Source organism: Macrobrachium nipponense, chromosome 21 (genome assembly GCF_015104395.2).
Source record: "Macrobrachium nipponense isolate FS-2020 chromosome 21, ASM1510439v2, whole genome shotgun sequence".
Classification (NCBI taxonomy): Eukaryota; Metazoa; Arthropoda; class Malacostraca; order Decapoda; family Palaemonidae; genus Macrobrachium; species Macrobrachium nipponense.
Genome location: NC_087212.1, coordinates 35365513 through 35393503, shown reverse-complemented (window position 1 = coordinate 35393503; position 27991 = coordinate 35365513). Strand labels below are relative to the sequence as shown.

The 27991-nt window shown below is 43.4% G+C and overlaps 4 protein-coding genes across 8 annotated transcripts in view; 3 read left to right on the top strand and 1 right to left on the bottom strand.

Annotated features, from left to right (window-relative positions):
* The window catches only part of LOC135197453 (uncharacterized), a 3530-nt gene extending 2183 nt beyond the window's left edge, over window positions 1-1347 (top strand). The window contains exons 2-3 of the mRNA XM_064224521.1: window positions 108-347; window positions 537-1347. Coding sequence (XP_064080591.1) covers window positions 108-347; window positions 537-942 — 646 coding nt within the window. The 3' untranslated portion in view covers window positions 943-1347. The remainder of the gene's footprint in view (window positions 1-107; window positions 348-536) is intronic.
* LOC135197915 (glycoprotein-N-acetylgalactosamine 3-beta-galactosyltransferase 1-like) overlaps window positions 1-27991 on the top strand; it is a 497298-nt gene that overhangs the window by 219411 nt on the left and 249896 nt on the right. The window lies entirely within an intron of this gene.
* On the bottom strand, window positions 2147-6126 carry LOC135197911 (putative nuclease HARBI1). The gene is made up of 3 exons (XM_064225144.1): window positions 5333-6126; window positions 4481-4774; window positions 2147-2540 (listed from the first exon to the last, which is right to left on the bottom strand). Exons 1-3 carry the CDS (start codon window positions 6076-6078, stop codon window positions 2528-2530), a joined length of 1053 nt encoding a protein of 350 aa, XP_064081214.1. The 5' UTR covers window positions 6079-6126; the 3' UTR covers window positions 2147-2527.
* The window catches only part of LOC135197910 (tigger transposable element-derived protein 1-like), a 74875-nt gene continuing 59128 nt past the window's right edge, over window positions 12245-27991 (top strand). The window contains exon 1 of the mRNA XM_064225143.1: window positions 12245-14905. The gene's annotated coding sequence lies outside the window, so the exon portion shown is untranslated. The remainder of the gene's footprint in view (window positions 14906-27991) is intronic.

Genomic DNA, 27991 nt, shown 5'->3' with positions numbered 1-27991 from the left:
GCATAGCTCGTGGCAACAATTACAAATTTAGTGGTTTTGTGAACTAGCCTATCACACATTACCAGGTAGTGTACGATATAAATTATCTATTATGAGCAGTAAGGCAGAACTTTAGACCCAGACCTAAACTCAAAATCTACTCCTGTTATTTTGGCAATTACCATTAAGATTATTACTGTATTATTTTATGAAATTTTTGTTGCTAATAATACTGTTATTACAGGTGGTGGTCCCCCCCCCAAGCCCCTATCAGAGATTGCAGTGGCCGTCGAGGCAATTTTAGGAGTGAAAAATGTAGCCATTTGTGGATTGGAAGGTTACTTGGATTCTTCAGTTGTTGATTTCAGGTACTTATAAACAAGTTTTTGGAAAAATAGTTTCTTTCCAGTCAATTTTGGTGAGAGTTGAATTATTTTGATGTGAGAGGAAAATGCTATTATTTGACTTTCAGACAATAGAGTTACCATTTTTTGTTTTTTAGCATGCAAACAAAGGAAAAGGGAAAAAACAATATCAGATGCTGTCTTATATTTCAGGGATAAGTCAGAGGAGCCAGTGGAAGAGGCATGTGAAGTGGAGTCTGAGGCATTTGATGTCACCTTTGAAGGTGATATCTCCACGGCATTAATGCAGACTTCAACACCATCAAGCCATCCACAGTCTTCAGTCCCAGCACCATCATCATCATGTGGTGTTGGTCAGACTGCTTCACCATCCACAGTACATGTAAGCATGTCTGCTGAAAATAGCCACGCTCCACCTGCAAAGCGTCTTCTGTTTCCTTTGCCTGAGGACACTTTTCGAGCAATGCAACAAAAGGCAGAATTGGCTTTATTGGAAGCCAAAAAAGCTGCAGCTGATGCAAAAAGAAAGAGCTATGAATTAGAAGCACAATATAAAAGCCTGTTAATAAGTCAGTTACAGGCATCTTTGCCCAGATGATTAATGTCTATTGTCTTCCCCACTCTCTCCTTTATCCACCCCTTCCCAATCATCCATCACAACCCCTCATTCTATCACACATTCTGCTCTATCTAGGAAACATTACTTGTTTGATTGTAGAATTAGGGCCCCTGGCCAAAACGATCTTTCATAACTTTGGAGGATTGGAATGCTGGGGGGAGAGTAAAATGGCCTTTGCTGATGTGCAGTCCTGTTCAAGCACAGGATTGTCATCAGTTAATCATATTCATTTCATTTCTCATTTTTCCATCTAGCCATACTACTATCATTTCAGCACTGAATGACCTTATAGGTCCCAGTGCTTGGGCTATGCCCTAAATTCCAGTAATTGTAAGTTTTTTTTTTTTTAAATATCAGTAATTGTAAGTTTTTTTTTTTTTTTTTTTTGTTTTTTGCAAATATCAGTAATTGTGTTTTTTTTTTTTTTTTTTTTTTTTTTTTTTTTTTTTTTTTTTTTTTTTTTTGCAAATAAATAACTAAACCATCTCTGTGTTTCTTACATAATTACCTAAATTAAAAAAAATATGAAAAAAAGTCAAAAGAAATATGTTGGTAAAATACAGTGAAAAGATATAAAAAGTAATAAAAAATATAAACAGTAAGAAACATAACAAAAGTGTGATAAAAACTAAACAAATTAAGATTTGATATACAATTTTTGAAGGTTATATGAAAGTCATATCCATGCCTTGTATCTCTTTATGTAATTATTGTTAAATAGAATTGCTAAATAAGTCAGTCATAAGCAGTACCATCGGAAAAAAGTTTACGGTTACGGCCCAAAGTATCCCAAAGTGGATGACCTTGGCAAGTCGAAACTCACCCGAGGTATCCATATGGGCTATCCATTTCTTCAACAGTTTGTGCAAGATACGTGGGGTGAAGCCATGCAGCGAAATTATAAATATTTGTAAAAAAAAAGTTTTTCTGTTATTGAAACCAGACTGGCACCAAAAGATACCTTATACATTTGGCTAACTACTCTCCAAGTGACAAAGGCCAACCTTATGTGTACCCTTTTCCAAATTGTACGCCATCCCCCCATGTAAGGTAAAGCCGTACAGGTTATGGGGGTAGTGATTCCCATTTTTCAGGCATATTTTTTCAGTTAGCAACTACTTTGTAGCCTGCAAAGGTACTACAGGGTCAAATAAAACATTATAAAAATGATGGCTTTACTGAATAAATTCTTAGTAATACAAGTCCCGTTGCTGAATAACCACTGGTTCCATGCAACGTAAAAGCACCATACAAACAAACAAACAAGGCCTGAAGGGCCAGGGGTTGCAAGGCCTGAGGGGCCAGGGGTTGCAAAGCCTGAAGCGCCAGGAACATCGAAGTCAAAGGTTCCTGGAGCAGTGATTTCTAAAGGTGCTGATGTGATAGACGCTGAAGTCGAAGAGATGAGAGATGGAGGCAGATTTGCATCTAAATGTAAGGCCAAATCTTGTTCCTTTGCATCTGTCTCTGGTGGTGGCTGCTCTGTGACCTCTGCCTCTGTCTCTTGCTTGCTGATAGTGGGAGCAATAGCCATCTCCATTAAATTGGTCCTCCATCCAACATTTTAGCCCTCAATCCTGCAAACAAGAATAAAATATCTGTAGCTATAGTGCATTTAGTTTAATAAAACTATATTATCTCACATTACCGTGAACTGTATAAGGGGGAAAAAGGTGTCCTAATGATAGAATCAAGTTCTTCAAAGAACCTCTGAATTGGAACATAAAACAAGTATAATAGAGTGGGGTAAAAGAAGGTAGGGGGCTATGTGGGGTAAAAAAAAAGGTGACTTCCAATTTTTTCTATCCAAAGACTCAGCACTTTCCCAAAGTATATCATCTTGCACTCTATTATCATAGGAAGGCTGTGTGCAAAAACAGAGGCTACAGGTATAACAGAATAAATATTGAATATTTGAAGTCAAATCAAAAAGGTCTCATTACAAAACAGATTTTGGATATTTTTTTCAAATCAATGCCATGCTTCATATATAGCTAGGATTCCTTTGAAACTCAAGGATCTTATTAACAAGTTGTCAAATTTTTCAATTAATCTAAGTAACTTTATCAGATTATCATGTCTATCACACAATGAGGGGGATTTTTTTACCCCATTTTGTCCCTATGCAATATGGAAAAAACAGTGCCTCACTTTAATTACCCTACAAGGGCATTTTTTTTTACTCCACCTATTTTTATGTAGCATTCTCTCTCATTAAACCCATTTCTAGTGGATGCTTCCACATGGAACACAGTTCACCGCATTGGCAAACCAGCAATACAAATTTCTTGTGGTGGTAATTGGGAAAATCAAACCATTTCAGCTAATGGTACTGCAATGGACCCATTAGTTATTTTTAAAGGGAAAGGAGTATGTGTAATGAGCAGCTGGAAAGGTGATGGCTCCTTACCCAACATGATATATGGGGTAAGTGAATATGGATGGATTACCAAGATATTTTTTTTGAGCACTTCTGTGAGGTAACAAAGCACATCCGTCCCTGCTCCTCGTTTGATAGTCACCTTGCCACACATCATTGCAGACAATTGAACTTGCAATCGTCAAGGTATTTTCTTAAATTACCAGCTAAGCAGCAGTCTAGGAAGAAGCCTACCAAAAGGAAAATTTTCGAGGACTCTGACTCAGAGCTAGATGAGCCCTATGCAGAGATTTTAAGTTCAGAAACAGAATTTGACGAATCTAATGTGGATATTCTATCACTTACTATGAAGAGGTTACTCATTCATGAAAACCTAGCAGGAACGCTTCCCCATTATGTAGATATTCAGCAAGATGAGTTTTATGCAGTTTACTGGGAAAAGACCCACTACTGGGGGAAAGTGCTTGACATTTTGGAGGATGAAAATCCCCTTATTAAAATGCAAGTATAATTCATGTCGCGTAAAACAGTCTCAAATGACAATAAACAAGTGAGATGGGGATGGCCTCCAAAACAGTGAGGGCTTTGTTTTGTTGGACCTGTAACACCAATTCCTGATTTGGATATAAAAGGGAAACAGTGGTATTGATTTGATGAAGAAAATGAGTCAGTTCAAAGATACAATATAATTAAAAGACAATGAGAAATGTAAAGAGAGAGTGAAAGATCTGAGATTATTTAAAATTGCTCTTTCAGATTGTAACAAGCTATGCTTTGTCACTGGATGAATTGTTTATTTTTCTTCAGTTCTCTTATTTTTTTGTGATATAGGCCTCATATCTATATTTTTTTATACTAAGGAGTGCACTTATTTTCCAGAAATTTATGTGAACATTATCTTTCCTTATTTCATGTTTAATAACCTATTTCTACAATCCTTAGGCTATGAATTAGCCTTAAACGAGGACCAACTTTTTTCACCCCACGTGAAGGGGGAACTACAATGACATGTTTCACTTCTTGTTATGGTTCAGAGTAGACATTGAGCTGTAGGTCCTCAATAACCACTTGTTCCTTGCAATGTAAAAACGCGATACAATATAATAACATGCAACAAAAGACCCATTGTGTACTTACATGAAGTGGTTGCGGAGAATATTTTCCCTGAAAAGTACACCATCTGGAACCGGTTCTCCTTGCGCAGGCTGGAACACTTCATCATGATTATGGTCATCAACATCCTCTTCATCTTCATTTTCATCTTCGATTGGGATGTTCCGTTCTTTGCATATATTATGCATGATGCCACATGCCATGATGATCTTAGCTGCCTTTTGTGGGTCGACTCTTATTTCGCCATGGAGAACCTGAAACCTTCTTTTTAGCTGACCTATCCCTCTTTCCACGATACTTCGCGTTTTCTTGTGAGCCCTGTGAACAATATTAAAACTACCGAGTTAGTCTTCTTGTTGCAAATGGTAATATTCGAGTTCAGCAGGCATGGCGTAAGGAAGCATATTATGAAGAAAAGTTGTATATCTTGACCTAAAATGTAAGTATGAAAGTCGAACTAGGAAATAACCAATCAGTAATAGGCTAGGTAGGTGTTTTAGGTTTGTAGTATGGGCACTAGCCTAACCTAAACACCTACCTAACCTGTCACTGAATTGATTATTAGCTATACCTAGACCCAGGAACCGGCCCCCCTTTTAACAGTTTCATAAAATGCTTCCCTAGCCTATGCCATGCATGCTGAACTTGAATATTACAATTGGTAGGTAATATTCTAATTTATCAGGTGTCCCGTAAAGAAGCATTTAAGAAACGTTGAGGTAGGCTAAAGTATTTGCAAAAATTACATTGAGGTTCATACCTGTGAGTTGTGCATTAGCTGTGATGTCTCTATCTATCATAGTCTACGTGCTTTCTCATTTTTATTTCGTTCTGCTTAACCTTAAATGTAAACAATGTAACTAGGCTATGCATTACCTGTTATAAGCTTCTTGATGATGTCCCTCAGGCCTTAGGTATGGGGTCAGCAACCAGCGTTTACACGGGTACCCACTATCCCCTAACAAATAGCATCCTGCAGGTATTCTGTCCTCTTCAAATATTTGCCAAAGTCCACTTTCACGTAAAATTCTTGAGTCATGAACAGATCCTGGCCACTTTGCAACAATGTTCCTCACTAGGCAATTAGCATCAAAAACAACTTGTACATTGATGCTGTGAAAGTTTTTTCTATTAACGTAAACTTCTTCAAAATCTTTTGGAGCAACAATTTTTATATGGGTGCCATCAATCACACCCACTACACCGGGGAATCCAGCAATTTGTGAAAAATCCACTTGTATTCTTTGAATTTCCACAGGATTAGTTGGGAACTTCACAAATCTTTGAACCATCCGTGGAGCTGTAAGAGCATCAACAGTCTGCGTAATTAATCTGCTAATTGTGGGCTGAGAGAGGCCAAAGTCATCACCATTGCAGAGTTGCATTTTGCCTGTTGCAAAATACCTCAAAGTTACCGCCACTTTCATCTCAGGTGTTACGGCATGACTCCTCTCTGTGCGGTTGGCAATCGCCTCTCTGATCAAGTCAGTCACATACATGAGGCCACTTTGATCTACTCTATATCTTTTTTTAAACTCACTGTCGTCATACACATCGAATATATCCAGTCTTGGACGAAAATTCCTCGGGCGGCGAACGCGGTGTTCTTCTTCGTCTGCCATGTTTACAGTCTGTGACTACCGCTATGAGAAACTCCTAAGTACTTAGGAGGACCCCTCCACCACTCTTAAATCTCGGCCCAGATATGAGTACTCATAGCGCGTAAGAGGCTTCGTAAAATTCTCTTAAGAATTTTCATAACTTTAAGAGTGTTTTAATGAGTTAAGAGTACTTTAAGGATTTGCGAGCTTGATAAATACGGGCCCTGGTGAGAGGAGCCATGCCGGTAACGCACGGGCTGACCACCACGACGGTGTCCACGCTGGGCTACGCTGCTCCGCCTCACCTGGTATATACTCGGCATGTAGCCACGGTGACCCCGACAGCTGCTGTGCAGGCACAGCTGCCGGAGGTTTCAATGCCCACTGCTATGCTGCCATTTTGGGTTTGCCGCTCCTGTTGCAGCCTGGACTTCCCGTGTCCCAAGAGCTCTACGCTAGACCTGCCTCCTGTGCAGAGGATGCTGCCGGTTCCTGCCCTGCCTCCTGTTCCTGAGTATGCTGCCGCTCCAGCCTTGGTACCAGTTCCTGCCGCCGTCGTTGCGGACAGGTGCAGTTGGGCCCTGTTGCTTCGACAACTGTCCCGGCTCCGTCCTGGATGGAAGACCTGACGGTGGTGCTGAGGAAGCTGACGAAGAGGAAGAGGAGGGAGGTGTCGTCTTCGTCTTCATCGTCGTCGTCTGCCACCACTTCCCCTTCAACTTCTAAGGCCCCACACCCGAAAAAGAAGGTTACCTCCTCCCCCCCAAGAAGACTCGCTCTGAGACTTCTAAGGATGCGTCCCACTCCGGTGGGATGGTTGGGACTTCCGCCGGTCCTCCTGTTCCTTCGGGAATGGGGCCCATCTCTCCTTCCTCAAGGAAGAAAATGGGGACCATAGGAGTGCTGGCTAACACCGGTACCTCCTCGCCTGGCACCAGAGGTTCTGCCTCAACGCCAGGTACCGTCTCGGCCTCTCGTTCGCGAGAGTCACCGAGTGTTCGCTCACCTGCGGGTGACCGTACAGCCAAGTCCCAGGCAACCGCGTCCGCTCGACACCAGGATCCAGGCAAGGAGCGGAAGACTGGCAGGGGTCGCTCAGGCAACTCTCACCAGACCAGCGATCGCTCTCGCGGCGATGCGTTGGCACCCAGGGTTGACGCGACGGTCCCAGACTGCTCAAGGCTGAGGCGAGGAAGCGGTCCCCTCGGTCGCCTGAACCAGCCTCGGCTGGTCCAAGCGGCGTGATGTGCCGTGAGGATAAGCCTCACTCCCATCGCGACAGCGAACTCTGCAGGTCCCTTGACCGCCACTCCTACCGGGACCGAGTGGAGAGGGGGACCAGCAGCAGCTCTTCTGACGCTCGGGACCGTCGCCACTGTTCTCGGTCCAGCCACTCAACCAGGCCTGCAGCCCCCTCAGCACACCAGTTCTGCCAGTGGGGGCTGGGGGACGTCAGATCTACCTCTCCGATCCCTTCAACTTCCTCGGGCTTCACCGGGAAGAGCGAGGCAATCCCGCCACGATGGCCTACGAACCTGGCACAGTCCTCGGACCAACCAGATCTTACCCACAAGTGGCAGGAGGAGACCAGGAGGGTCTGTCGTGGTTCCTCCTGTGGAAGGAGGAGGTTCTCGGGAGGCATTCTCGTTGGACGGGCTTGACGGTCCGTCTCCACAGGATGCAGTCACTCCTGAGATCCAGAGGTCGTTTGCGGAGGTAAGTGCGCAGATTCGTCAGCACAACGACCTCGGAGAAGGATCACCGCTCCCACCTACCGAGCCCACATCGGGCTTGGAGTCATTCTGGGGACCTAAGAAGGAACCCAGGACGACGGTGGGTCTGCTGCGATCGGCCTTGGCTGACAGCGTACTGAGCCAAGTGGACGCTCTCGTCTCCGGACAGGAGGGTTCGCTTCGGTCCGGTAGGTCTAATAAGCTCCTTCCTCCACCTCTACCACGACAGAGGCACTTCTATGTGCCTTCAGAGGACCCTCTGCCGCCCAAACAGGTTAACCCTTAAACGCCGAAGCGGTAAAAAAAAAATGTCTCCCGTGTGCCGGAGGTGTTTCAGATTGAGCGCGAAAGCGGAAAAAATATTTTTTTCACAAAATCACAGCGCGCTTAGTTTTCAAGATTAAGAGTTCATTTTTGGCTCCTTTTTTTGTCATTGCCTGACGTTTAGTATGCAACCATCAGAAATGAAAAAAATTATCATTATCATATATAATAATGCGATATATGATAGCGCAAAACGAACTTTCATATATAATTGTATTCAAATCGCGCTGTGCGCAAAACGGTTAAAGGTAACAAGTTACTTTTTTTTTTTGTTGTAATGTACACTAAATTGCGATCATTTTGGTATATAACACATTGTAAAACGATAAAAGCAACACAGAGAAATATTATCACAAAATATGCATGAATTCGTAACGCGCAGACGTAAACAAATATTTTTCCAAAAATTCACCCATGAAATCTAAATATTGTCCTAGAGACTTCCAATTTCTTTCAGAATGAAGACAAATGATTGAATATTACTATACTATAAGAATATTAGCTTACAAATGCAGTTTTTCTCGACCATATTCTGACGAGGGTTGGAAATAAATTTGACCGAATGTCGAATTTTTTTTATATTATATTTTTTATATGCAATTATTTCAGAAATAAGAAAAGCTACAACTTTCAAATATTTTTCGTTTTATTCTACATGAAATTGCGCACATTTTCATATATAAAACTCTATGAAATGCCTAATATGAAACGGAGCAAATATTCCGAGAATGGGACGTACACATTTCGGAGATTTGTGGCGGAGAATCCTCGCGCGGAGGGAAGGAAAGTTTTTTTTTTTAATTCACCATAAATTTTAATATTGTGCTAGAGACTTCGAATTTGTTTCAAGATGAAGATAAATGACTGAATATTACTAGAATGTAAGAGGTTAAGCTTACAATTGCGTTTTTTTCGACCATTTTCGGTAGAGTCAAAGTTGACCGAACGTGGTTTTTTTTTCTATTTATCGTCATTTATATGCAAATATTTCAAAAATGAGAAAAGCTACAACCTTCAATTATTTGTTGTTGTATTCTACATGAAAAATTTTGCACATTTTCATATATAAAACTTTTATGTAACGCTAATTTAAAATGGTGCAAACATTACCACAATCGTACGTATGATTTTTTCTGAAGAGTACCGCGCGGACGTAAAGAAAATGTTATTTTTTCATAAATTCACCATAAATCGAAATATTGTGCTAGAGACTTCCAATTTGTTGCAAAATGAAGGTAAATGCTTGAATATTACTAGAATATAAAGCGTTTTTAGCTTACAATTGTTTTTTCGTTTTTTTTCGACCATTTCGGTAGAGTCAAAGTTGACCGAAGTTGGTTGAAAATTTGTCACTTATCATTTTTTATATGAAAATCATTTCAAATAGATATAAAAGCTACAACCATGGGTTGTTTTTAGTTGTATTGTGCATGAAATTGCGCACATTTTCATATATAAAACTTTATGTAATGGCTAATTTAAAATGGTGCAAACATTATCACAATCGCATGTATGATTTTTTTCGGAAGAGTTACCGCGCGGACGTAAGGAAAAAGTTTTTTCATAAATTCACCATAAATCGAAATATTGTGCTAGAGACTTCCAATTAGTTGCAAAATTAAGGTAAATGATTGAATATTACTCAAATATAAGAGTTTTAAGCTTACAATTGCGTTTTTCGACCATTCGGTAGAGTCAAAGTTGACCGAAGGTTGAAATTTTGGCACTTATCGTTCTTTATATGAAAATATCTCAAAACTGATAAAAGCTACAATCATGGGTATTTTTTTCTTGTGTTCTACATAAAAATGCGCACATTTTCATATATAAAACTTTATGTAACGGCTAATTTAAAATGGTAAAAAAATTATGTCAAAGTGACGAAATAATTTCCGAGATGTGTCACAGATACTTTTTAGTGCGGCAAGAAAGAAATTCGCGCTTGCGCGCCTGCGTAACGATTGTAAACAAAACAACACCTTGATCCGTGAACTCCCAGCAACCCCCAAGGCGCGTGATTCAAGAGTTTTCGGCTGGTAGGCCTAAAAGTATTTTTCCACGAATTTTTAAAAAAACTTTTGTATGTCGACGTAAAATACGTCCAGTCGGCACCCGAGAGACAAAAAATGTCGACGTAAAATACGTACAGTCGGCGTTTAAGGGTTAACTCGGAGCTAGCCAGACTAACTCCGGGGGTGTTTCTGCCGCAGCTCCTGTTGGAGAACCTCTGGTTCTCGCAGCAGGAGGCACTTGCCTTGGATTCTACCGCAATGGCAGCCTTCCAGGCAGCCTTATGGCTCGACCTGTGTTCGCTCACAGTGTCGAAAACCGCGGCCTCCTTAGGGAACATCACTCCTGAAGGGGACCCTGCTTTTGTGAGACAATCGAGGTCACAATGGTTCTGATGTGGCCAAAGCCCTGTTTCAGTTTTTAGAGGGCCACAATATTGATCTCAAAGATTGCTGAGGGCAGTCCGACAATAATGCTGCTAATATGAGTGGGAAGTACAGTGGTACCTCGAGATACGAAATTAATCCGTTCCGAGGCGGCCTTCGTATTATGAGTTTTTCGTATCTTGGAACACATTTTACGTGTAAAATGGCTAATCCGTTCCAAGCCCTCCAAAAACACCCCAGTAAATTATATTTCCAGGCCTAAAACACATGTTCTAGGGTTACAACGCTGATCCGACGGAAGAAATATGACTCCAAAAAGGCAAAATACTGTACATACTTGAGTAATATTCAACTGCATGTAATGTTCAAACCAACCCCATTTTTACTGCATATATTAGGACTTTAGCATATGTCCCTTAGCAATAAGCCTAGCCTATGTTAGCAGTTGCTACTGTAGCCTAGTCTATGATTCTGACATCTAAACCTAAGAGCTAAAAGCTTAGAATATGCCAATAAAATGTATAAATAATCAGTATGTACTCATTTCAAATAATTATTAATTAATCATTAACTATAATACACAAACAAACAAAAAACAAACCTTCCAATCGATTGTGTACATTCAGCTCTTACCCGTCTTACGAGTATCGAACGAGCGCCAAGCAATCATTTTTCCTACCACACAGTAAGCCATAAATTGTCATTAGTATCTCTCTTCAACTAATGAAACTACCAAACAGTATAATAACCATTCATTTCTATTCTTTATTCTATCTTTACCTAATGGAGATAAGAGTTACTGACAGCTATAATGAAACATACGTATACGTAACGTAATAATAAAACAGAAGAAGAATTCTAAAAAATACGTATTTGTTGGCAGTCTGATTTATTTTATAGTTTATGATATCTAATTCACAATTTTTTTATTAAATGTATTGCATGTACTCATTTCAAATAGTTATTAAGTAACCATTAACTATAATAAAAAAAAAAAAAGCTTCCAAACGTCTGTTTACATCCAGCACTTACGAGTATCGAACGATCGACAAGCAGTCACTTTACACAGTAAGCCATAAATTTTCATTATCTCTCTTCAACTACTGAAACTACCAAACAATATAATAACCATTCATCGATTTCATTCATTCTATCTTTACCTAATGTTTTTTTTTTTATTAAATGTATTGCGTGAATAAGTTTTTCAATTTACAGCATCCTTTTACCAATAGAATACTTAAAGCACAAGGGGTAGATACTGACCAATAGGAGAGCAGGACCTTATGGGGTGACTAGCATCAGGAACCAATGTGAGAGCGGAAGGATGGTGGCGAGTTTACTCAGTTGGCGGCGCGGGAGTTTTAAAATTTTTCTCTGTGGTCCGGGCGAATCTCGGGACTTTACAGCAACAACCTTTCGTATCTTGAAAACTTTTCGTATGTAGAGCAGTAAAATTTTTCGCATTAGCTTTCGTATCTCGAGTTTTTCGTAAGTAGAGCCTTTCGTATCTCGAGGTACTACTGTATAAAGGAATGCAAGCCCTCATCAAAGAAAGGCAGCAGCTAATACATGCTCTGTAACTATTCACTACTTTGACTTTGTTCAACAAATTTATTATTTTTTCACAGCATCCAAGGCACGCTATGCTATGCTCAAAGAAAAATTAAAAAGAGCTGATAAGCAGATGTCTGTTCCCAAGCGACTAAATGAAACTCATTGGTCTTGCAGAGCAGATGCAACAAAGGCTGCAGTGCATGGTTACAGAGAGATGAGAGAGGCTCTTTATGACATAATGACTGATGAGGAAAACAAGGCTGTGGCTTGGAGTGAAGTATGTAATTTATATGAAAAAATGGGTGAATTAGAAATAGCCATTTATGCTACATTTTGAAGTGACATCCTAGAAAGATTCAATGCAACAAACCATATTCTACAAGATCCTAAAACGGTTCTCAGTACTGCAGTGAAAGCACCCCAAGTCTTTGAAAACATTTATTGAAACAAAGAGAGAAAAATATGAGGAATATGAAGCAGCTGAATCAGACTTTCTGGAACAGAAGAATATACTGAAGTTCGCCATTGTGTGAGGAACGTGCATCTTAATCCACTTGATTATGGTAAAGCAGAGGATGCCCAGATGAGTCCCAAGGTCAAGTTTTGTGCAAACAGTTTCCTTCCAGTTATTGACCAAATTGTCCAATCTCTGAGAGACAGAACAGCTGCTTATGATGATGTATGTGAGCGCTTTGGGGATTCCTCAATTGCCCAGATGATGTGGATGCTGATGAGATCAATTCAGCCGCAACTGTCTTGTGAGTTTTTACAAAGGTGACCCAGAGCCCAGTCTCAAAGATGAACTCGTTCGTTTTGTTGAATTGGTAAAACTCGTGACAAAAAAGACAATGAAAAATCCCAAAAAGAACTCTACTTCTACAAAATTCTCCTTGACAGTAGTTTACGGGCAACTTTTCGTAATGTTGAAATCTTGTTGAGAATCTATTTAATATTAATGGTGTCCAATTGTAGTGGTGAAAGGTCATTTTCTAAGATGAAAATAATAAAAAACCGACTGAGAACGTCAGTAAGCCAGAGTCGTCTTTCATGGTTGGCTATAATGAGTATTGAAAGGGATATTCTTCGGGAAATAGATTTTGAGACAATAATTACAACTTTTGCCTGTCAGAAAGTACGTAACCTGCTCTGTTCCTGTAAATTAGTTAAATAATAATAATGTAGAAGCTTCCTTGGTGTTTCCCTAGCTACGGTACTTCCTATATGTGGAGACTATAGTATATATTCTATAATACCTACTTAATCTGAATTCTAACGGCCGTATGCTAAGAGAAAATATAGGGCCTTCTTTACACCCTAAGGAAAGTGTAGGGAAGCCCTATATTTTTCGGTGCTATGTTTAAAGCATCTTATAGGAAAGGGTGTGGTTGGTATTCCTGCTGAGAGGGCGTCTGTTGTCCTCTAAACAGTTGGTATGCAGGAGAAACGTTTGTTTACATTTATGAGCAGTAAATACAAAGTCGGGTACACGTGTGTCGCACATTCCTGAAGATGAAGAGACTGCTAAAATCCTTATTATCACAAGTGATGACCTTGATGGTGAGGAGAATGAACTGGACTGTGATGCACTTCAGAGTACTGGTAAGTCCTACTTTGATAATTCTACAGAGAGCTCTGCTTGGATGTTTTGCATATTTTATTGATTTCCATACAAATTTTTTGTTTCTCTATTCATTTTTTCCCATAAAATTGAGAGGAAATCACTTGTTTTAAGCATATCCCCTACCTATCAATTTGTAAAGAAGTTAAATTAGCTCCTATTTGGTAATATTCTTGTAAGTCGTAAGGATGCATTTAATGTAGTTGAAATTATTGAAGAAAAGTTGTTTATGTTGGCCTAAAATGTAAGGTTATAAAGGTGGAACTCTGTTGAATAAAAAAGGGGGCCTGGGGGGTACAGCCCCCAACTAGGAAATAACCAATTTAGTGCCAGGTTAGGTAAGTGTCTTATGTTAGGTTAGTGCCCCAGACTAACCTAAAATACCTAGCTAACCTCCTAACCTGTCATTGAATTAATTTCCTAGGTGGGTGGCTGTGCACCCCCCACTTAGCTGCCAAGGGGGTCTAGGCAAATCCTCTCTTCTTGTCACATTTGGGATTATCTCAGATTTCACCATAACCTAACCTTTTTTGTGAATTAATAAACTTACTGCACAAGAATCATGTCTAACATGGTGTGACCCAAAACTGTGTGTTATTATTAGGATTAGGTAAATCATTCATTACTTCAATATTTGCTTTACTTTTATGGAATCTTTTATAGAATTAGGAGGAATTAGTAGCCCTACAGTTTGCAAAAGTAATGTTTTCCAGTACAATCATAGCATTACTTTTTTTTCTGTCGTTTCAGGTCAACCACATACTGTGATTGGTATCAGAAATGATGGGCAACACACTAACAACTCTATAGACTCCATCATAACACCTCCCAAACTCACCTCAACTGAATTCAACACAACACAGAGCACACCAGCTGGCAAAGTCTCCTCGCAAGAAGCTAACATGACACAGGATACTCAAACAAACACACCCACCTCTATACACTTTAATGCCAGAGACATCACAACAGAATACACACCAACACCTGGCCAATCAAATTTTACCTCAGCCCGAAAGTGCCGACAAACAACAAAGTTCTCTCAAGAGGAAGAGGTCAGCTTTGAAGCGTCTCTTGAGATGCAACGGAAGGAACATGAGAGGACAATGGACAAACAAAAGAAAATTAAAAAAGAAAATGAGGATGCAAACCTTCATCTCCAGGCTCATCAAATCTGGGTTGATGTAGGCAAGAAGCTGTTGAAAGTAACAGGGGAACTAGGACAGGTAACCAAAAGAATTTGTGATAAACTCGATGCTTTAAACTGATCCAATGTCACTTCAAGTTTTTTCAGTGCAATATAGAGTATTATATATTTGTTCCGATACGGTATACAAACCTTCGGTCCTTTACAATAGGAAGGTACTTAGCGGCAGCTGAACCGGTCGTTAGCATTCGAACAAGGGGTTTGGTAGTTAACTACTTGTCCGGCAGTTAGCGGTATGCTTGTCTGCGAGGCGAGAAGTCACTTTGCTTTCGGCCACGCTAGTGGATGGACATGCTGCTCTTCGTCTCCCTGCCCGCTTCTGTCGTATGCTTGGTTTTCGACTTTCGCTTTTTCTTTTACTTGTGTGTGTTGCAAGTACAAAAGTAAGTGCGTGTCTGTTGTGGTTTTCATTTTTATTATGGAAATTATGCAACAAGAGCCGGAGGAAACCCCCCCCCGTCAACCGTAGACTATGCCCGGGTATTGGGGGCCATAAGTGTGGGGCTTTTCGCTCTTCTGTGGAGGTAGATCCTCATGATTTTTGTGCTCTGTGTCGAGGGCGTGAATGCTCTCGCACTGAGACTTGTGACACTTGTATCTTTTGGTCGGAGGCGCAGTGGGAGCGCTATGGGGGGAGGAAGAAGCCGCGGAAGCCGGCTAAGGAGTTGTCAGAGGACTCCCCAGCTACGCCCTTGGTCACCGATTTGTCTTCCTCCTTTCTCCCTCCGGCTCAGCTCCCTCATATGGCTCCTTTCCCTTCGGGGGAGGTTTCTCGCTCCCTCTCTTCCCTCGATCAGTCGAGCGTAGAGGAGGGGGCAGGATACCCCGACATCCAGTTGTACTCGGGGTCCTCCGTTCGCTCGGGCTTGGAACTATCCCCCCCCAGGGCGAGGGGGACCCCCCCCCCCTCTAATCTACCCGACTTTTTCTCCCTCAGACTTGCTGACCACGGGCGACGATCTCGGTAGGGCCTGGTACTTGCTGGGGCTGCAAGGGACACCGATGGTCCAGGGGCTGCTTAGTCATCTGGCGAGAGGGGCCACGCTGGTTACGCAGAGGCCTACCACCATGACTACCATGATGGTGTCCACTCCGGGGTATGCTGCTCCACCTCACTTGGTATATACGCAGCACGTAGCCATGGTGACCCCGACAGCCACTTTGCAGGCTCTGCTGCCGGAGGTTTCCTTGCCCGTTGCTACGCCGCCTCCTGGTTTTCCCACTCCTGCCGCAGCCCCGGACTTCCAGTGTCCCAAGAGCTCGCTGCTAGATCTACCTCCTGTGCTGAGGATGCTGCCGGTTCCTGCCCCACCTCCTGTTCCTGATTTCGTTGCCGCTTCAGCCTTGGTATCAGTTCCTGCCACCGTCGTTCCTGCCTGTGGTGTTGGTGCTCCCACCCCAGGTCCTTCCGGACAGGTGCAGTCGGGCCCTGTTGCTCCGTCCTAGATGGAAGACCTGACGGTGGTGCTGAGGAAGCTGACGAAGAGGAAGAGGATGAAGGTGTCGTCTTTGTCTTCATTGTCTTCTTCCTTGTCGTCGCCTGCCGCCGCTTCCCCTTCAACTTCTAAAGCCCCCAAGCCGAAGAAGAAGAAGGCTGCCTCCTCCCCCCAAAGAAGTCTCGTGCCGAGACTTCTAAAGGCCCGTCCCACTCCGGTGGGACGGTTGGGACTTCCGTCGGTCCTCCTGTTCCTTCGGGAACGGGACCCATCTCTCCTTCCACAAGGAAGAAAAAGACAGGGACTGGAGGAGTGTCTGCTAACACCGGCACTTCCTCACCTGGTGCCAGAGGTTCTGCCTCGGCGCCAGGTACCGTCTCGGCCTCTCGTTCGCGAGAGTCACCGAGTGTTCGCTCACCTGCGGGTGACCGGACAGCCAAGACCCAGGCATCCGAGTTCTCTCGGCGCCAGGATCCAGGCACGGGACGGAAGACTGGAGGGAGAGTCGCTCGGGCGACTCTCACCAGACCAGCGATCGCTCTCGCGGCGACGCGCTGGTACCCAGGGTTGATGCGATGGTCCCAGACCGCTCGCGGGCTGAGGCGAGGAAGCAGTCCCTTCGGTCGCCTGAACCAGCCTCGGCTGGTCCAAGCAGCGTGACGCTCCGTGAGGATAGGCCTCGTTCCCACCGCGACAGTGGACTCTGCAGGTCCCCTGACCACCGCTCCTTCCGGGACCCAGCAGAGAGGGGAACCAGCAGCAGCTCTTCTGTCGCTCGGGACCGTTGCCACTGTTCTCAGTCCAGCCTCTCTCCCTGGGAGAGCCGTTCGACCAGGCCTGCAGACGATCGCCTGCAGCCCCCTCAGCAATACCGGCTCTGCCGGTGGGTGCGGGGGGAGTGTCAGGTCTGCCTCTCCGATCCCTTCAACTTCCTCGGGCTTTACCGGGAAGAGCAAGGTGATCAGGAGCGATCACGAAGGGCGCACCCCTCGCGATCCCGCCACAACGCCCTACGAACCTGGCACGGTCCTTGGACCAACCAGATCGTACGCGCAGGTGGTAGGAGAAGACCAGGAGGTTCCTGTCGTGGTTCCTCCTGTGGAAGGAGGTTCTCGGGAGGCATTCTCGTTCGAAGGGCTTGACGGTCCATCTCCACCGGATGCAGTCACTCCCGAGATCCAGAGGTCGTTCGCGGAGGTAATTGCTCTGATCCATCAGCACAATGACCTCGGAGAAGGATCGCCGCTCCCACCTACTGAACACACATCGGGCTTGGAGGCGTTCTGGGGACCAAAGAAGGAACCCAGGACGGCGGGGGGCCAGGTGGACGCTCTCGTCTCCAGACAGGAGGGTTCGCTTCGGTCCAATAGGTCTGCTAAGCTCCTTCCTCCACCTCTACTGCGACAGATACGCTTTTACATGCCTTCGGAGGACCCTCTGCCGCCCAAACAGGTTAACCCGGAGCTAGCCAGGCTAACTATGGGGGTGTGTCTGCCGCAGCTCCTGTCGGAGAACCTCTGGTTCTCGCAGCAGGAGGCACTTGCCTTGGAGCCTACCGCAATGGCAGCCTTCCAAGCAGTCTCATTTCTCGACCTGTGGTCCCTCACAGTGTCGAAAACTGCGGCCTCCTTAGGGAACATCACTCCTGAAGGGGACCCGGCTTTTGTGAGACTGCCAGTCTCGGGGTAGGGTTCTCCGGCGTAGAGTCGCTGTTCTCACCCGGGTGACGAGGGCGGCGGGGCGTGAGGCGGCTCTGGGTCTTCGCAACGGACTGGTGCGGAGCTCCTCCTCTCTCTTCCCAGGTGAGATGGTGGACGCTGTGGTGTAAGGCGGCGCACTGACGACAGTGACCGTTTAGAACACCAGGCAGTCTCAAAGGCGTCTGGGCATCCTCAAGTTACTGCGGCCAAACCTAAGAGTTTGGTTAGCGCTTCCTCTGCGGCCAAGACGATCGCATCATCGAAGCCCAAAGGAAAGACCAAGGGGCGACCATCACCAGCCCTCCTTCTCACGAGGGGGGGCGGGTAAGAAGAAGTTGAAGAGAGGTGGGAAACGCTAGGGACGGCGTTCCCCCTCACCTGCTGCCGGAAGTTGGGGAGTGCCTGGCAAGCCATTGGGCAACATGGCAGCGCTATGGTGCAGAGACCTGGATAGTAAACGTCCCTCGGGGAGGGATATTTACTACCCTTCGAGTCTCGGCCACCCCTCACCACCAACCCGGTCTATCTGCAAACCTACGTTCCTGGCTTGACCAAGGACGTGATGCTTCGGCAGGAAGTAGAAGCCATGCTGAGCAAACGAGCTGTGTAGATCGTTCAGGATCAGTCGCCGGGCTTCTACAGCCTCCTCTTCCTTGTGGAGAAGTCTTCGGGGGGCTGGCGCCCAGTGATAGATCTCTTTCCCTTGAACTGATTCGTTCACCAGACTCGGTTGACGATGGAAACAGCACGTTCGGTGCTCGATTCCATCAGGGAGAACAACTTCATGCTTTCTGTGGATTTGAAGGACGCGTATTTCCAGATACCCGTCCATCAATCCTCCAGGAAGTACTTCCGCTTCATCCTCGACGGGACGGTGTACCAGTTCAGGGCACTTTGTTTCGGTCTCTCAACCGCCCCACAGGTGTTCACGCGAGTGTTCACGCTGGTGTCGGCTTGGGCCCACTCAGTAGGGATACGTCTCTTGAGGTTTCTCGACGATTGGTTAGTCCTGGCGAGCTCCCGCTCGCAGTTGCTGCAGGACAGAGATCGACTCCTCGAATTCTGCCATGATCTGGGAATCGTTGTGAATTACGAGAAGTCAGAGCTCGAACCCAAGCAGAGGATGAAGTACCTGAGCATGCTGATCGACACGGCAGCAGGGCAAGTCTTCCCAACAGATTCGCGGATCAGCAGGTTCAGGGAGGCAGTAAGACAGTTCCTGTCTTACTGTCGTCTCTTGAGAAGCTAGTCCCTCACGGGGGTCTTCACTTCGGGTGTCTTCAGTGGAGACTAAAGGAGTGTTGGTCACAGGCAAGGGATCCTCCCTTCTTCCCCCGTGTCCCTCACGAAGGAGGTAAGGCAGGACCTAGCCTGGTGGCTGGACGACAGGAACCTCCCCCCTGTAGATGCTTCTCTTCTCGGACCTATCGACCGAGGGATGGGGTGCACACCTGGAGGAGTTGCTGACTGCAGGTGTGTGGGACCATCGCAACAAGCACCTTCACATCAACGTTTTGGAGCTCAAGGCAGTGTTCCTCGCTCTCCAAGAGTTCCGGGACCATCTGGTGGGACACTCGGTGGTGTTGATTTGCGACAACACCACAGTAGTGGCATTTGTCAACAAGCAGGGCGACCTAGTGTCCCTCCCGCTGCACCAGTTGATGCTGCAGGTGCACGAGTGGGCCGCGGCACACTCAATAGAATTGTCGGCTCGCTACATTCTGGCAAGAGGAATGTGGTAGCTGACAACACAAGCTCAGTTGTCGGGATCAGGTGATAGGAACAGAGTGGTCCCTTCATCCACTCATGGCAGAAAGGCTCTTCAACCTGTGGGGGCACCCAGTCGTGGATCTGTTCGCCACCCGGCACAACAGAAAACTCCAGGTTTTCTACTCGATCAAGCCGGACCCATGGGCAGCCGCAGAGGACGCTCTTCAGCATCCGTGGGACAACCTCTTCATCTACTCCTTTCCCCCGTTCTGTCTGATTCGCAAAGTGATCAGCAGGGCGCTGATCACTGCGAACCTTCGGATGATCCTGGTGGCGCCCAAACGACCTCAAGCCGTTTGGTATCCGGACCTGCTGGCTCTGCTTACCGGAGCGCCGAGAGAGATTCCCCCCCTGACACAACCTCCTGTGTCAGCCACTCGTAGAACGGTACCACCGATCAGTCAAGTCCCCGTGTCTTCACGGCTGGCTTCTATCCATTATCTCTTGCGAGCGAGAGGCTTTTCTCGCAGCGCAGCGACAGTTCTCTGCAGCTGTCTCCCAGGGGAAGTGGTCCGTCTTCTGTGGTTGGTGTCGTGGACGGGGTCTCTCTCCTCTCAGAGCCTCTCTTCAGCAGGTAGCGGATTTCCTTGTCTTTCTTCGCCGAGAGAAACTCCTCTCCGTCTCTGCAATTAAGAGCTACAGAGCTGCCCTGGCCCTAGTCCTTAAACTGCGAGGTGTGGATATCTCCTCTTTTTTGAGATCTCCCTCCTGATGTAGAGCTTTGAGAGGTCTTGGCCACCCAGGGAACTCAGGCCCCCTGGATGGGATGTGACTCTCGTCCTTAGGAGTTTGACTCACAGACCCTTCGAGCCACTCCGAGAGTCGTCAGACAGGGATCTGACCCTCAAGACCCTCTTCTTGCTGGCCCTGGCATCGGCGAAGAGAATAGGCGAACTTCATGGTCTTTCTTTCAACGTTAAGCATTCCAGGGATGGGGATCAGTGACGCTCGATTTCGTCCCGAACTTCGTAGCGAAGACTCGGAATCCTTCGGTCCCTGACGACCGGTTCGAGTCCTTCACGATTCCCTCCCTGAAGGATTTCACCGATAATGATGTGGATGAGATGCTGCTTTGTCCTGTGGGGGCGCTACGACGCTATCTGAAGAGAACTCGGCACCTCAGGCCTGAGTGTCGACGACTCTTCATTAGCACCGGGGTTACCAAGAAAGAGGTTTCCAAGAACACTTTCTTTCTGGCTGCGTGAGGTGATCAGGAGGGCTTACGAGACAGCTGACAGTGACGACACCCGTACCCTTCGTCCGAGAGCCCACAAAGTCAGAGGTACAGTGGACCCCCTGTATTCGCGTTCTCCAGATTCGCGGACTCACACATTCGCGGATTTCTCTGGGGAACGTTTCCCCGCATTATTCGCGGAAAATTCATGCATTTGCGGTATTTTTCTATGATAAATATCCACAAATTCCTGGTTTTTTGATGAATTTCATCATAAAATGCACTTTTTGTGATAAAACTATTAAAAAAACCAAGTATGAAAATTTTTAGTGGTTTTTCTTGAGTTTTAACTAACAAAATAGGCTGTTTTTAGCATTTTCATAGGGGTTCCAAATATTTGTGGGTTCTAACTATTCACGGGGGGGTCTGGTACGCATCCCCCGCGAATACGGGGGAACCACTGTATTGGTCCAAAACTTGCGTTCCGCAAGAACTTCTCCCTGGCGCAGGTTCTGAAGGCAGGGGTTTGGGCCAACCAGACCACCTTCACTTCATTCTACCTTCGGGATATCACCCACAGGTCCTTGGACACCTTTTCCTTGGGACCCGTGGTGGCTGCTCAATAAGTTGTGTAGTCTACCCAGCACCGGAGCGGACAGAACAGCATCACATCCGTGTGTGACTGTATGTATGGACGAGTGAAAGAGAGTGTGACTGGCTTCTCTTCCTCCTTCATTCTTCCCTCTACCTGTGGGCAGAGGGCCGCGGTCGTCACTATGCTGAACAGGAGGCTGACGCAGGTAAACTACACAACTGAGCCCCATTCTATCCCTTACGACCAGGGAGGGAATACAAGGTAGGATGAACACCAGTCTGTTCATAAGACTCAGATTCCACCCACCAATAAGTGAGTCTTCCTATTGTAAAGGACCGAAGGTTTGTACAGTGTTCCCCCCGTATTTGCAGGGGATGTGTACCAGACCCCCACGAATAGTTAATACCACCAATAAAAATGCTTATAACTGCCTATCTTGAAGGTTCAGATACCAAATGTATACCTTTAATAACATCCTACTTCAAATATACCTAAAATTACTGTGTTAATCTTTGAGGTTATATTATTAATATCATTTCAAAGTCATCTTAAACATTTTACCATTAAAAATATATACCTACAACAAATAACAGAGAGAGAGGAGGAGAGAGAGAGAGAGAGAGAGAGAGAGAGAGAGAGAGACCTGGAGTTATTCACTGTAGTATTTTCTTTATTGAAATGATTGCTCTTTACATTAATATTAATATTTAAAAATTAGTAAATCATTTATCATACAAAAAGCATACATCTCTGTAAGAGAGAGAGAGAGAGAATTATTAGTTATGTGATATCTTTTAATCTTATTAAACTTACCAATAAAGTATTGATCAATATTAATATTTTAAAATTAGTAAAACACTTTTGTATCATAAAAATGTATATAGGCATGGAAATAACATCAAAATACAATAATTAGTGATTATTTATTGTTGAAAAATCACGCGAATAGGCGAATTCACAGCAAATAGTGGGTAGATATGGTCCAGAGAAAAATCTGTGAATCAGTGAGTCCGCGAATCCAGAGAACGCGAATACTGGGGGCCCACTGTATACCGTATCGGAACAAATAACAATTTGTCAAAAATTGTATTTTTTCTAACTATACAAACCTGAGGTCCTTTACATATAGTCCCACCTCATGCCACCCCTCACTCTGCGTTTCCTGGGCCTCAAGCAAAGTGACTTCCTATTGTAAAGGACCTCAGGTTTGTATAGTTAGGAAAAATACAATTTTCGACAAATTGCCATATTTCGGCTGTGATGAAATTGTGCATTGTGTTCTAGTCTGCAATGTATTTTGACTACTGTACTGTATATTTTTGTGGAAATTAAAATTACAAATAACTGTTACTGGTTTATTTGCCAAACCTGTACTGTATATACAGTACAAGATTTGTTTGTTTTACGTACTTTGAATTTGGTTTTTGGTAACTTTAAGCCTAGTGGTGGTGATCATTTTTTTCCTAGGCAAAATATTATCTGATGATTTGCTGTCTTTTAAAGACTCCTTGGATATTTCTCATTGCTTGAGGTTGTTACCTCAATTCATCCTATTGTATGTTTCCTTGGGCTTCTGGGTCATCTGGATCATTAAGTTCATGAATTACATTTCCGAGCTCGACCTTTGTTGCCCAGTGAAATGTTCCTTATAGCACTCATTTCTAGGTATAAATATGGAATGCCAGAGTTACTACCTCTGGCTCGCTCACACCCTTATAGGGTGTCTGTATAGCACAGGAGCGAGTGGAAACCACTATCACAGATGCTTTGCCAATTAGATCTCTCCTCTCTCAAAATCCCCCTCTAGAGAGGTGCCATTACAACGTCTACCTTCTGCTCCCTACTACTACCTCTGCCAAGAACCCTCATTCCTGAATTAGCACCGTTTTCACTGTTTCAAGGAAGTGTTTTTGCGGAGCATTATGTCTTCGCTACACCAAGAATCTTCTTCATCTAAGTTGAGTAATTCCAGTTTATTTGATTTGAGTTTTTCCCGATGGGGCACGATGCATCCAATATTTTGCTTTTTTAAGACTTGTTCATGGGAGCCGGGCATGACGCCTCTTCCGAGTCAGCCATTTTGGATGCATAGTTGGCTGCGTGCGTTGTTATATCAGAATTTTATTACGCTGTGTAATTTATGTTCACCGTTTAGCACTTCACAGTACAGTAGGCCCCCGTATTCGCGTTCTCCGGATTCGCGAACTCACTGATTCGTGGATTTCCCTCTGGACCATATCTACACATTTATTTGCGGGGATTCGCCCATTCGCGGGATTTTCCGAGGAAAATAATCACTAATTAGTGTATTTTGATGTTTATTTTCATTACTAAATACATTTTTATGATACAAAAATGATTTACTAATTTTCAGATATTAATTTTGATAAACTGTATTAGTAAGTTTAATAAGTTTAAATGATATCACAATAAAAATAATAATTCTCTCTCTCTCTCTCTCTCTCTCTCTCTCTCTCTCTCTCTCTCTCTCTCTCTCTCTCTCTCTCTCTCTACTACAAAGATGTATGTTTTTTTTTTGTATGATAAATAAATGATTTACTATTTTCAAATGTTAATTATTAATTTAATACAGCAATAATATCAATTCATTAAAGAAAATACCATAGTGAATTAGTAAGATTTATTTTTAGTTTATAAATTTAAAAAATTATGGAAGAATGAAGGTCGAAATCCCAGTCTTCTTTCTCTAACTCCAGGTACTAAAACTGTCAGATATATCAAGTTATGTCACAGTAGGGGGAGGAGCTGTTGTGTTGTTGCCATTAAGTGCTCATAAAATTTCCCTCTCTCTCTCTCTCTCTCTCTCTTCTCTCTCTCTCTTCTCTCTCTCTCTCTCTCTCTCTCTCTCTCTCTCTCTCTCTTACCGAGATGAAAGAATTTTTATGGTACTAGTATGTAAAATGTTCATTGATAATTTCAGTTATTTAATAATAATAAAACTGTAATTACAAAATGCATAATGGTAGTATTTTAAAGAGATGAAAATGACCTTTCCATTTCACTTGTAAGGAGAACTCCTTTCTTACTGAGATGAGAGAATTTTATGGTAAATGCATGTGTTTATTATATTTTCAAATAATAGTAATCTTTTTCTGTATCAATTTTCCCTACCTTCTCATAGCTCCAGTGACGCTCGGAGCTGGGAAAGTAACAGTGCCATACAATGGTCAACGAATTTAATAAGGACAACTCTCTCTCTCTCTCTCTCTCTCTCTCCCTCTCTCTCTCTCTCTCTCTCTCTCTCTCTCTCTCTCTCTCTCTCCTCTCTCTCTCTCTCTCTCTCCACAAGATACTTGTCATAGTGGTAACTGTCTCTCTTGGCTGCAAGTGTTATAAGTATGTATGTAAGTATATACCTTTAAGGGTACTAATGTTTAGGATTACTTTGAAATTATATTAATACAATCTCTAAGATTAATACAGTAATATGATAATAATTCAAGGTAAATTTGATGCAGGATGTTACATAAGGTATACATTTGGTGTTTCTATTTCATCCTTCTGATAGACAGACACACACAATTGTTCATTCCTCTCTTTCTCTCTTCTCTGGAGAAATATATGTATTTATGGGAGGGGAAAAAAGTGTTGCCTACAGATGTTCATTTCAATCTATTGAGATCGTAAGGAGTTATTCTCTCTCTCTCTCTTCTCTCTCTTCTCTCTCCTCCTCTCTCTCTCTCTCTCTCTCTCATCTCTCTCTCTCTCTCTCTCTCTGCTATTGGCTGTTTGTATATTTCTAATGGTAAAATGTTTAAGATGACTTTAAAATGATATTAATAATATCAATTCAATGGTATATTTGATGTAGGATAATACTTTAAGGGGGCCGGCCGGCTAATGCCATTTTTTAAGGACAGTTCTTTGATATTCATACCACTTAATAAGGTGATTTGGGACATCTCCAAACCGCATATGATTTTCGCCTCTGACCTTCGGTTTTGTGACGCCAGGGCGATTTATCCCGAAAATAAGCATTTTTCAAATTCTATCTCCTCCCTTGATATTTAATATCAAGACCTGGGATTACTACCATATAAAGACCTGATGTAGACCTCCAATCGAATAGAGGTTTTTTTTCTAAAAGTCATTTTTTTGCTAGATATGGATTTTTCAATATGGTAAAAAAATAAACCCTATAAATCAGGAGAAAAAAATATAAAAAAAAAAAAAAAGACGAAACAATAAATTTTTGGAAAAAAAGGGCTCTATTTGATTGTTCCATAATGTCTTTCTGAGTTATATACGAAATTCCAATGTTATAGCTTTAAAAACTAAGTGAGAAGATAGATTTTGAAGGTCAATAAGTATAGTTTTGAGATACGGGCGTTCAAAGTTTTCCTTCGTATTTCTATAAAGACAATGTTAATAAATAACGATTATTATTATGAGTGTGTATTTCTTTTTTGTGTATTAATAAACCAAAACTATTTTATTTATCATAATTTAATCATAAATGATGATCCCTTTGCTCATATATCGTAGCCTGGGGCACTGCTTTAGGCAAGATGGGGCACTCCTTCCTACGCAATTCTCTCTCTCCCCTTCACTAACTCGGCATATTACAGCGAATTTTCTTCTTCTGTATGTTAGCGAGATGTTTTCCTTGTATTTTCCTCTTTAGCATGATGAAATTCTTGCTGAAACAAAAATAGTAAACAAATGTAAATGCAAGAGAATGTCAGAGTTGAAACTCGAAGGTGTACTCTCTTTTTTACAAAGACAATATTAATAATTCATGATTATTATGAATTTCATATTCCATTTTGGGTATTAAAAAACCAAACTTTGTTATTTATCATAAATGAAGATCTCTTTGCTCAAAGATCGTAGCCTTGGGCACAGTGTGACGTGTGCTGTCAGGCAAGACGGGGGCAATACTACGCAACCCTCCCCTCTCTCTTCACTAACTACGCATATATTATGATATTCTGTAATAATACTTGAGCGATTTTTCTTCGTTTGTATGTTAGCGAGATGTTTTCCTTGTCTTTTCCTCATTGGCATGATGAAATTCTTGCCGAAACATACATAAGCATATGTAAAAGCAAGCGAATGTCAGAGGTGAAATCGAACGTGTAAACTACTTGAAGATTGTGCTCGCACTGATAGTTGGTTGGTAGCTGACTGAATGTGAAGTCTCTCTTCTCGACTCAGGGAATGTCTACAGATGCCATTTCTCCCAATTTCTTTGACAATAATTATCAAAATTTATGGTAATAGAAGAAATATTGCATTTTCTTGTACGGATCAATGTTTTAGGCTTATTGAGTTACGTTAACTAATTACCCTGTAACTACGAAAGTAAGAGGAATTTTGACGAAATATTTCTTTTACGTATTCTCAATTGCCATATGAAGCTCCATGAATTTTTTCATGACTGCATTTTTCGCCCTATACCACCATATATAGGGGTTCCGGCCAGCCCCCTTAAGTAGACATTTGGTATTTGAACTTTCAAGATAGGCATATATAGGTATTTTTAGAGGGGAGTTCTAACTATTCGCGGGTTTGAGCTATTCGTGTGGGTGTCTGGTACACATCTCCCGCGAATACAGGGGGAACACTGTATAGGCTACTGTTGTCGTATATTTTTACCGTCTCGCTCCTGACGAGTACTGAGAGCCTTGTTTATTACGGTTTGATCCTTACGTTATTAGCCTATTATAGTGCCTTTTTCGTTATCATCAGTCACTCAGGAGCGAGTTGGTTCCCTTACGTGCATACGGTGAAATGCTTCATACTATGTTATGTGCTAGTATTGTGATTGAGGTGTCCTAGGCTAGCCTAGCGGTACGCCAGTTTAGTTTTAAAAGGTGAAGATTCCTCATTCATTCGCATTGCTCATGCATGTTTGTTTCTAGTTTAGTTAATTATTGATTATAATCTGACAATACTCATGTATCTTTCCAACTTACAGATGGTTCGCTGCCAGGAGGCGGGGTGTCCAGCCGTTCTTCAGAAGACGTATGGACATGAGGTCTGCCGGTCTCATGCCAGCTGCGCCATCCAACTGGAGGGACTCTTGCTCTGGCAACCAGAAGCCTGCGAGGTGTGTTACGGCCTCGTTAGGAACGTGATGGATGAGTCGGTAGGTAGCATCCTCGCCTCATTGTTACTCTTGAATTCTATGTTACATATATCAATTGGGCATAAGTCGAACTAGGTAAACGGTGAAAAGTCCCCGACACTGAGGAACCTGATTTGATTATCTCTTACAGGTTGACCCTACACTCAAGGCCTCCTCGCTGACGACCCTCAAGGCCTGGGTAGGGGGGTTTGGGAGGAACGTCTGATCCGGCCGCCCCTACAAGCTGTCGGAGGAGAAGTATTTCCTCCTCTACCCAAACGCTGAGGTTTCGGCAGCAGTACCGGCGGAAGTGGCGGCTCCCATTATAGAGCGGATCCG